At 38.4% G+C, this 11,272-nt stretch overlaps 1 protein-coding gene across 1 annotated transcript; it reads right to left on the bottom strand.

The window, feature by feature from the left end:
• Window positions 1–3,242: 3,242 nt before the first annotated feature.
• On the bottom strand, window positions 3,243–11,263 carry LOC117290535 (phosphatidylinositol 4,5-bisphosphate 5-phosphatase A-like). Its single transcript, XM_033771967.1, has 9 exons — window positions 11,152–11,263; window positions 10,081–10,297; window positions 8,873–8,989; window positions 8,119–8,294; window positions 7,492–7,713; window positions 6,377–6,542; window positions 5,553–5,690; window positions 4,443–4,637; window positions 3,243–3,614 (listed from the first exon to the last, which is right to left on the bottom strand). The coding sequence occupies exons 1-9, from the start codon at window positions 11,163–11,165 to the stop codon at window positions 3,519–3,521; spliced, it is 1,341 nt and encodes a 446-aa protein (XP_033627858.1). The 5' UTR covers window positions 11,166–11,263; the 3' UTR covers window positions 3,243–3,518.
• Window positions 11,264–11,272: the final 9 nt, after the last annotated feature.

Raw genomic sequence — 11,272 nt, forward strand, 5'->3', positions numbered from 1 at the left:
GTATAACATACATACCTGATTTGCAAGTATACGTTTAATCAATACAACTTATATATTCAACAGAATAGAACAATGCATATAATATTATTTACTCTTACCAAAATAGGCCTATAACACAACATAGATAAAATCGACCCACAACACATTTTGAGACGCAACATTTATAAAATACAATATGAAAAATTCATTCATAGATTTACATAATACTTATTTCAAATAATGATTTGAAACGAAATTGTTTCACACAATATTTGAATAACCTTAGGAACAGAACAATACTTTAAAACAAACAAATACAACCAGTACAACTCTCATGTCAATCTCATGCAAAGAAAATTGTGCAGCTCTTGGGGTTTTCACCATTCATGCAATCATAAATACATACTTGGCCAAATACATAGCCCTGCAAATTATACTGAGTATAGAATAATAAGGCTACCAGCCAAAAAACAATGTCACATGGAACATCTGTGACTGATATCCCGCTGATGATGTGTATATTGAGCAGAACATCAGACTATCAACCACATGAAATACAACATGCTTAATAAAGCCTCTGAGTAACTCATCCTGACTTAGGACTATAGCCAAAAGTTTCCTAAGTTAGGACTATGTTTGTGAAATCATGGAGGTAGAATCAACCCTTGGACCGATATAGCCAAAAACTATCCTGCGGTATATACTTTTTACCTTTTATTGGATCCTAGATTTTAATATCCTATTGAGGGTATACATAATACCTTAATTGGGATAACCAATGGGCTAAAATACACCTGCATGACAATGTACACTCCAAATGCAAAAACAAACATTCATAATACACTTGATTGAAGCCAAACTCCCAAAGAAGGTATAAACGAAACCTCAATTTGGTAAAAATAAACCTACATGGAAAACAACATAGAGGATTGATATACTTTTAACTTAAAGGAACGTTACAGAATTGGTAAGAAACAAAAATCGTGAAGATCACAGATTTACATAAAACTTACACGGTCGAATGATGATGATAGTTGAAAACATCCCTTGAAATATTTCTGTCTGAAATGTCATATTTGATGAGAAATAAATAATCTAACTTCGCGTCTGGAGTTTATCGCTCAGTGAGCGTTTTATTCATTTTTATTTTGGCATCGATGCAATGCAAAATCGGTTTTTTTTTCACTATTCTCTCGTCACCTAGATGGCCGATCGATCTCAAACTTCTACATGTTTGTCAGCTTATGTATATGGTGGGTTACATGAAGTGCTTACACTGCCAGCAACTGTTTCGTAAGCAAAAACTAAATCTGTAATGTTCCTTTAAAGATATGTAACTGATATCTCAATAAGCCATTTGCGAGTTAGATTTGAATAATGTCTGGTACTTGCTTAGTCACAATGTACCGCTTACATTTGAAGTCCTCAGACTATAAGGACAGTTGCTATGTCACATAATTTGGGGCAAGCTTTTTGCGTAGTTAAACGTAAGAGTCAGTGAACATACAATAATCTGAATGGATGTGTATGGAACAATGGTACCAGGGTTTGCTCATCTGGAGGTTGCTTAGCAAAAGCTTGCCCCGAACCATTTGACAGAGCAGCTGGCTCTTTAGTCTGAGGAACTCAAATTTAAGTAGTAACTTGTGACTTAGCAAGTCATTGTAACGGACATTATTCAAGTCTAACTCGCAAATGGTTTGTTTGGTAAAAGGGGTTAACAAAACAATACTTTATGAACTTGTACCACAGGGGTTTAATTCAAGAAACCTCAATTGGGTAGCTGTTGGGTTGAAATACACCTACATTCTGAGCCTCAAAATGCATTCACCACATAAGACACACATTGCTTACTATACAAAGTTCAAAACATTCCCTGAAAATTGTGATAAAAATTCAAGGCACTTACAAAGTTACATTTTACCAAACACAAGTTAAAACTGGACATTTTGTGCGACGTTACATTTTCCCTTTAATATGAAACATAGTTAAAATTCTCATCTCTTTTTCAGTAATTTTTAAGTACACATTTTACGAACTGTACACCAGTTGTGATAGTGAATAAACTCAGAGAGTGTAGTACCTTAAAATAATATACTAGTTTAAAACTCATTAAGCTTTCTTGAAACTTATAATTAATGCAATATTGAGTGTAGGCAGGTATACACATTCAAACAAAAAGAAAACAAATGATACAACTATCCGATTTCAGGTGGTAAAAACTGCACTACAATTGCTTTTATGATAATAATTGGCAACTTTTATTGCATAACAAATGAATAAAATAAAAATGCTAAGAATGTCTAAAAGATTATATGAAAAATTATTTGCATACTGAGTGCATCTGATATATATTTGTTCGAATGATTAAAATTTAATTTCAGCCAACTGTTTTTAATAAAAACCTGTTCAACAGGTTGGCATGAGCCTATCACATTAATAAGAGCATTATATCAAACAAATTAAATATTTTAATAAATATTTTATTCTTTCTATATTTACAGACATAAGACCAGTTTACTTTGTAAAAGAGAATAGTTAAGGAGTTATTTTGCTCGTGAAACTCTCAAAGGAACACGTTGCCTTGGATCGGTCGAGTTGGTCCTTGAAAAGCGTTTGTAACAGTTTGTTATAAAATGCATATGATTTGAAAGATATTTTAAAAGTAGAATATAATGATCCACACAAGTATCACTCGAAATTGCGTGGTTTTCCTTTTACCTCGTCGACTAACACGGTCGGCTATTTATGGGAGTCAACTTTTTGACTCCCATTAATGGCCGACCGTGTTAATTCGCAAAGTAAAAGGAAAACCGCGCAATTTCAAAGCAAATTTGTGTGGAGCATTGTATTCTACTTTTAAAACATCTTTCTAACCATTACGCATTTTATAACAAACGGTTACAAACGCTTTTCAAAGACCAACTCGACCGATCCAAGGCAACATAATCCTTTAGAGGCACTGGACAGCTTTGGTAATATTGTCAAAAAACAGTATTCTCACTTGGTGTAACCCAACATATGCATAAAATAACAAACCTGTGAAAGTTTGGGCTCAATTTGTCATTGAAGTTGCAAAAAAATGATGAAAGAAAAAACACACACTTGTCCCACAAATTTGTGTGCTTTCAGATGCTAGAGAAAGACTTCAGGCATGAAGTCTTTCTCAGATTAATATTTAGTGACAAATTACTTCTTTCTCAAAAACTATGTTACTTCAAAGAGAGTTGTTTCTCACAATGTGTTATACAACAGGTCTCCATTGCTCGATACCAAATAAGTTTTGATGCTAACAATTATTTTGAGTAATTACCAATGGTGTCCAGTGCCTTTCACAACTCCCAGTATAACAAGTTTAAATTCCTACATACTGAAAGTAGATTTAGTTGCGCACCGAAAATTTTTACACAACTTCTTGCGATTTTGCCAACCAGATCACAATATTTCCAGAAATGGTGACAGGATATCTTTTTGGGTTTTGCATTTGTCTGGAATGTCCTCATCCAGCATGTCCAGCGACTTCCTTGTTTCTAAGACACTTATATTCCTGCTAAGTCATTCAGGACAGCAGCAGTGTCTTGGAGGCTCACCTCATTCTCACTTTGTATCCTGGAGTCAATCTCCGATGGAATGACCTGTGGTACATGCATTAGAGCCAGGGGTTGGTAACAAGGGTCAAGGGGATGAGGGTGCATTCATGATAAAAGAAGGTCAAGCAGGGGGATGAAAGAGGATAGAAGTAGAAGGTCAAAGGTCAACTTGGTTTGTTTGCTTGTTTGTTTAAATGATTTTCTCGTCAAGTGAACTCTGCAAACTCCCACAAGGGGATATATATAAAGCGCTAAGCTGGCAACGTCCAATCTCTCTCATACAAACATTGGTCTAAGATTATGAATTTCACAAATCAAGAAGATGTGATTCAGTAACTAGACGACAATACTTATTCTAGTCATTGTGAAATCAGCAGTTGGCTTGTAGGATTCAGATCTACAACCTTGTGAATGCAAGTCATGCGGTCTAACCACAGTGAGATAGAGTTTTGATGATTTTGTTCTTTTGCTCTTCGTTTTATTTTGGTTTTTCGCAGGTCCCATGAAGTGACCTATCTGGACCACAGCCCAAATATTGGTGTTGGAGCAAATTGAAGTTGCACTAATAAAAAAAAAATGCACAATCATTGTGTTGAGTGTCTCTGATGGAACCATGCTAACACTTGCGCTGAGGTACTTTGTCAATAAACTTATGTCTATCATAATAAACTTTGCATTACATGTATCAACTTATCCTATAAATAAAAGAATTACTTAAGTTTTGATAGCTGCATTATGATTATTAGTTTTCATAATTGTTTTCTATGAAAGGGGAAGTGAATAAGTATCATAAGGCCACAATATTGGTAAAGATTTTCAAATATTCTGTAACTCTTTCTCTGCTTAGGGACGGCTGGACATTTTTTGACTCACTCTGAACACGTTGCTGACTCCCAACACGCAGTTCATGATCTTACTGTAGTAGCACAACACGTACTTGGCGGTAGTGTCCTCTGGGAGATAACTGGCCTTGAATATGACCTGGCATCCAGACTGTTGCTTTGTTTCTCCACCAGGCACTGCCCACACGTATGTGACATAGCTCCTGCTAGGCGTCTGGAATCCAACCTACGATGTGTATAAAATATTTAGTTTGTTTCCGGTTTTTATAAATATGCAAACCAAGGAATGGTATCTGGGCTCAAGCTAATAAAGGCAAAGAATACCTTTGGGTTTTTTGAGCTCTTCGAATGTTTTAGTTCTATATAACAGAGGATGTGTATAATACAACTAGGTGCAGGCCTATTCCAGTTCCATAGGATGGATGTTGACAGCTTGACTTGTGTCAAGTCAACAAAAACAAATTGTGTACAAAAATTACCTTTGAGCCTTTAAATCTTCTCTTCCTTGTCTAAGCGTGATTAAAATCTACACAATTAGATGCATGTTAAACTGTGCCAGGAAGATTTTCTCATTTTTAATTCCAGTCTTGTAAAAACAATTCTGGCCCAGTGAACATTTTGAGCTACAAGCGCTGTGGTCTTGTTGATTTCCCCAAAAATTTGAGTCCTGTCGTCGAATTGGCTTCCTATTTGAGTCATGTTATCTATTGGCTTCTTATTTGAATCCTGTCATCCGATTGGCTTCTTATTTAAGTCCTGTCATCTGATTGGCTTCTTATTTGAGTCCTGTCATCTGATTGGCTTCTTATTTGAGTCATGTTATCTGATTGGCTTCTTATTTCTGAATCCTGTCATCTGATTGGCTTCTTATTTGAGTCCTGTCATGTGATTGGCTTCTTATTTGAGTCATGTTATCTGATTGACTTCTTATTTGAATCCTGTCATCTGATTGGCTTCTTATTTGAGTCCTGTCGTCTGATTGGCTTCTTTTTTAAGTCATGTTATCTGATTGGCTTCTTATTTGAGTCCTGTCATCTGATTGGCTTCTTATTTGAGTCATGTTATCTGATTGGCTTCTTGTTTGAGTCCTGTCATCTTATTGGCTTCTTATTCGAGTCCTGTCATCTGATTGGCTTCTTACCTTGTAGAGCCCCACCCAGTCCCAACTACTCGTCTTGGCGTTGGATGACATGATGTACCGACACTTAGCATCCTCCCCTCTCTGCCATCTCTCAATAGGGTCAAAGGTCACTAAAGGTCGAGCGGTTTCCATGTCGGCCTGATGATCAAAAGTGAGAAACAATATCATGAATTATACTTTGGTTCATGTGGTTACTGTAATCAAGGTCGAGTCATACTGCAGCGACAACGAAAACGATAACGATCACGACGCAAAGAGGATGCATCCTATTGGTTGAATTGCTCCACGCAGAATACGCACACGCTCATTCAACCAAAAGAATGCGTTCTCTGTGCGTCGTGATTGTTATCTTTTTCGTTATCACTGCAGTGTTACTCGGCCTTAACTCAAACAAATCTCTGCATACCCATGTTTACTATAAGCAATGAGTGATTTGAGATGCCAGTAGTGTGTGATTAAGGGATATATTTAGAACTGAGTATTATTATACAAACAGAATGGAATAATCGCCTTAGGGCGACTGTTGACAACTTGACTTGTAATTACAGTTATGATTAAAGGTAGGTATAAAAAAAAATGCGAGTAGAACGAGCGAGAACGAGCGCATTCGTTATTACCCTTTAACACCCGGTCCTGCACGTAATCGCTCGAAACCGCACGCTAACGCACGACATCGCTCGGTAGCCTTTGATAATGAAATGCCAAACAAGCGAGTCAATCAAATACACACCAAGTGTAGGCCTATACCAGTTCCAGAGGTTGCTGTTGACATCAAGGTGTAGACCTAATGAATAATCTTTTAGAAGGGTAACCGATCAACTTACCCCCAATTTGAACTCGGCACTAACTGGCTTATGATCGCTCCACCTTATGTTGCCATGGGAATTGTAGGTTACTAGGGTGACACAGTGCTCCGTTTCTTTCCCAACATTCCTGGGGTGGACCTTCCACAGGACTCGATCTGTCCATGCAGGGGAGCGCTGTTTAGGGCTTCAATCGCAAAAAACACAATAAGTTAACAATGTTGCTTGAATAGTGGTTGAGCAGTCTAGTTCACTGGACCCAAGCTCTGGTGTTGCCGGTTCCAGAGTGTGGGTTTGAATCCCTGTCATGACACTAGTGCCCTTGAGGTAGAAGACACTTACCATAATTGCTTCGTAAAAAGTTGTGATAGTAGTGCATTCTGCTCTACCAGCCAGGCCGATGATACATATGCCTATCCATATGGACTGTGAAGGGGGTAACACTGTTTCAGCCCTAAGAACTTTTATTATTTTTTATATTTTTTGTACGCAAGTTGCCAGACACACAAGGCCTGAAGGCCACTTCGGCCGTTGCCACCTACTCCAAGGGCTGAAACAGGGTTACCCCCATTACAATCCATACGGATGTAGGCTTGGGTATCATCAGTCCGAAGCCTGGCCGGTAGCGCAGAAATCACTACCTCCCCAATTTTACGTAGCAAGTGTCACGACCGGGATTCGAACCCACACTCTGCTGATCAAACACCATAGCTTGAATCCAATGCTCTAAACAACTCGGCCATGACGCACCACAATATGGCAGTTGATTTGGGTTGATAGCCCAAACTCGTATAAAGTTATACCTTGAAGTGGTTGTCAGGCTGATGATAGGTGATCTCTCATAAAAAAAAAATGAAAAATAGAACACAAATTAAAATGTCCTGTCCAGTTTCCAAATGCTTCATGATATAAAGTAAAATGTGACTTAATATTTCAGATATCAAATAATAAACCACCATGCCCCTTGGTCATTGCCTAGGTGCCCTTAAAACGCTCCAGTAGGGATTGACAATTTACAATTTAGGGTGCCCTTGCCTTTATAAAAACGAAGCATACAGGCATTTGTGGGGTTGAACAAATGCAAAGTTGAGTACAGCAGGTTTGAACCAATGACAACTATAAAGAATGATGATCACCTTGTGTCAAAGTCATCCGTTTGGAAATCATACTTGTAGGTTGGGATGAACGCAACAGGTCCCTCTTGAAACCCCTGGAAAGAGATCTTGCTTCTCATGGACAGCTTGAGTTGATCTTTCTCCAGCAGGACGTGGAGCTTCTTGGGCGAGCTCAGGAACTTGATCGCCTCGACGGATAAATCCTCAATGCGATAGTTCAGGTCCCCGAACCAAATGATGTAGCTAATAAATAGAAGTAAAATACACCTTAATGAAGTTTTATACTCTTTTATTGTCAATTTTTTAAAAGCCCCATAAAGTTTACAAGTAAGTGACAAACTGTGATACAAGTTTCAAGACACCATTGCAATAATGAGATTGAAGATTTCTTATGTTTTAGCTGGAAACTGTATAACTTTTATGAGTTATTATACAAATGTAACATGGTTTTAGGGTGACTAGTCGATATTAGCTCCCCAAGGTATTGGAAGTTGACAAACTAGTTCCCGAGATGAAGCTTTAACAGTCACACCGACAGACCGACAGAATTTGTCATTACATAGGCTCACTCTGCTTCGCAGCTCGCCATGATACAGATCATAAGTTTAAGGAATTCAAAAAGGCTCCAAAAAACAAAATGGGACTCACTCGTGATCTAAGATGGTTGGCGTTTTAGGATGAGTGAAGTTTTGACTGGTTATGATTGTCTGGTATTCTTTATCTCTGTCTGACCAGTTCTCTTGATGAGCCGCTAGATGGGAGTTAATTAGGCACAGCGATCGATCGTAACAGTCCATCCGTGTTGATACTGCCCCCTTATTTCCCTGTAAAATAACAAAGCTCTTTCATTAGTATCTGATCCTCTTATATCACCCCAAAGGAGATTACCCAGTTTATTAATTTCTTGGAAGCCTCCAAGGCCACTGGGCCAATTTCATAGAGCTGCTAAGCACACAAATTTGCTTAGCATGAAACGTCTTCCTTGATAAGAACAAGATTACCAAACAAATTTCCACATGGTTTTCAGAATAAGAAAACAACAGCTGAATATCAGTAACAAGCAATAAGCAACAAATGGACATTTGGTTGGTAATCCTGTTTTTATCAAGAAAGAAATTTCATGCTGAGCAAATTTTTGTGCTTAGCAGCTCTATGAAATTGGGCCCTGGCCCTGATTAAATACATGTAATTGTTTTGAAAATGTGTTCCCAGGAACTCTCACCCATCCTTGCCAAGCTATCAATAGTTACATGTGCTTCTTGGCAGTTTCTGTGTTTTCTTCATGTTGAAAAGAGGCATCCGTTGTCCCTGTCTTTAAGGCTACTGGCAAGATTTGAACCCAGGTCCTAGAGGTGGATGCGAGGAAAGATACCACTACACCAACCTGACAGCCCTTACTTACCCATGTGCCCCCGAGCCCCGTCCTGGTGAAGTCGGTCTGGATGTCTCGTATAAAAGGCAAGTGAAGCATGCGGACAAATAGCAGCTGAACCAGGCCCTGGAGACGGACGGAACTCACCTTCATGAAAATAAGAAAGCAATTGTGAGTGGGTTTGTAGTATAATGAGAGAAACTATAAATAGTCCTTAAGACTCACCTTTTTCCAAGGTAATTTCTTTCTAGTGCGCTATGATCTTGATGGAATTGCGCCTTATAAATTTTAATTGTTATGTTATGTTATGTTATAGTAGACTTGCGGGTATAACCATGTGTAAAATATCTTTTAAGGGAGTGTCGGCTCTGAAAAGAGCCAGTTTGGCCTTGACGTTTACGAACAGTGTACTCTGCTCGTCTTCAGGAGAATATAATGGTTTACAATTACAAGCTGCACCTGCCTCCCTTGGTCCACAGGGCCCTATTTCATGAAGCCTGTAAGCACAAAAAACTTGCTCAGCACTGAACAGTATTTCTGGTTAGCAGCCCGAATAACGTTAAGTTTGCATTATTGTGGCTGGTGCCCGACTCAATTGTTGTTGCCTATTAAAGAGATTTGCCAAGCAGTATTTTCTGCTTTACAGCTTTATGAAACTGGTTCCAGGTGACCTCAGTCCTCCAAGCTTGGCCCTGTGATATGCAATTGGACATTTTGGCCTAACATTAGAGTTGTAGGTTACTACGCTTTTCATTATAATAAAAATAATAATAATAATAGTGGCAATTTATAGTGCACCATGTCTGTCTAAAAGACACTCCTGGCGCAGGAGAGATGCCGAAGCCAGATAAAAACAATAAATTATAAAAACAATGTTCATTTTATAAACCACTCTGCTCACAGGCCTCGAAATAACCTGTTACACCCTAAGCACTTGCTGTGGTGTTCTCTGTGCTTTTGCTGTAGTGCCCTTTAAATCAACCGCAGAGACAGCACGGGTCCGTCGCGCCCATCTCCTGTGTCCACGTCCTACAGCCTCACGCTTCATGTGGTCAATTTCGCTAGGCCGGCCAAATTGTTGGGCTCAGGATGGTCTCTTCCAGCCAGGAGCCGGTGCAGGTGCTAGGCCTCCCCTGGAGTTGATGGCGATTGCAAGGTTCCAATACAAACTTACATTTCCCCTTTAGAAGGGCCCCTTACTAGCTCCTTCGTGAGTGAAGTTCAAGGCCTGTACTCACCATGACATAACCCTTAGAACACACACATGATGATATGACCTCCGTCCAGGGGTCATCGCTCAGCGAACTCTGAATGACCTCATGAGGTTTTGAACTGACCTCTTGGAGACCAAAAGCATAAAGGTCAGGGGCATCACGAATATGCAGAAGGATGAGATCTCGAAGGAGTTCCTGAGGGGGTTCTAACGTGGCAATGTTATAAGTGCATACCACAAGTCTGTAAACAACAACAACAAAAGTAAACAAAGAGTCACCAGGACATAAATAAATAAAATCCTAGTTGTTCATGAATCGGTTCGACACCCACTTTCCCACTGGCAACTACATAGGGTCATCAACACAAGCCTTTGATTCGAGTCTCTATTAATACTATGTATTATGTTCTTTAGAGTTATGACTTATTGTTTACTTGGACTTGAGTGGAACTTGATAAAAAAAAAATTATTAAAAAAGACACGATTTGTTTTAATATTCCAAAGATAGTATGGGGAAAGGTGATTTTCGCACCGAAATGGAAAAAACAAGTCAATGTGGAAAAAAAAAAAAAAAAAATACAAAGGTTTGTAATACACTACCGTGTCAACAGCGAGCGGAAAGATCCTCATCACAGTTTCAAGGGAAATCAAATGAATCAGTTTTATTTAAAAGATTATATTAGTGATACATATAAACAAATGGGGACAAAAATAATAATAATACCCAGATGGCCAAGCTCCAAATACTAGTGACACAGAGCTGGCAAGATGCCATAATTATAATCATTTCTGACAAAACAGCAAGTGGTTATTTATTTTGTTAATGTTAAATTAAGATTAAGAAAGAAAAAAAAGAAAACATGGAGGAAGATATATTGAATGATAATGATATGATCTAAAATATCTTGTTCATTTGAAGCATTACTTTGTTCTTCAGTGAACAGATTGTTAATAGTATTATTAGGCCATGTCAATATTTAACAATCAAATTTGGGGTAGATGGGGTGGGTCAAACAAAAATTTGAAACACAAACAAGTTTCCTATTGAATTTATTTGTTGGCTTTCACTTTTTTATGAGGCAACATTATTTCTTACCTTAACTCTGCCATAATGAACCCAGTACACTGCCACTCTATCACTGGACGACCAAAACATATGCAAACTTCACACGAATCAGTAAAGATCGGAGAGTATTAACGAGCAGGAAAAATCATTG

Source organism: Asterias rubens, chromosome 5 (genome assembly GCF_902459465.1).
Source record: "Asterias rubens chromosome 5, eAstRub1.3, whole genome shotgun sequence".
In the NCBI taxonomy this organism is placed as follows: Eukaryota; Metazoa; Echinodermata; class Asteroidea; order Forcipulatida; family Asteriidae; genus Asterias; species Asterias rubens.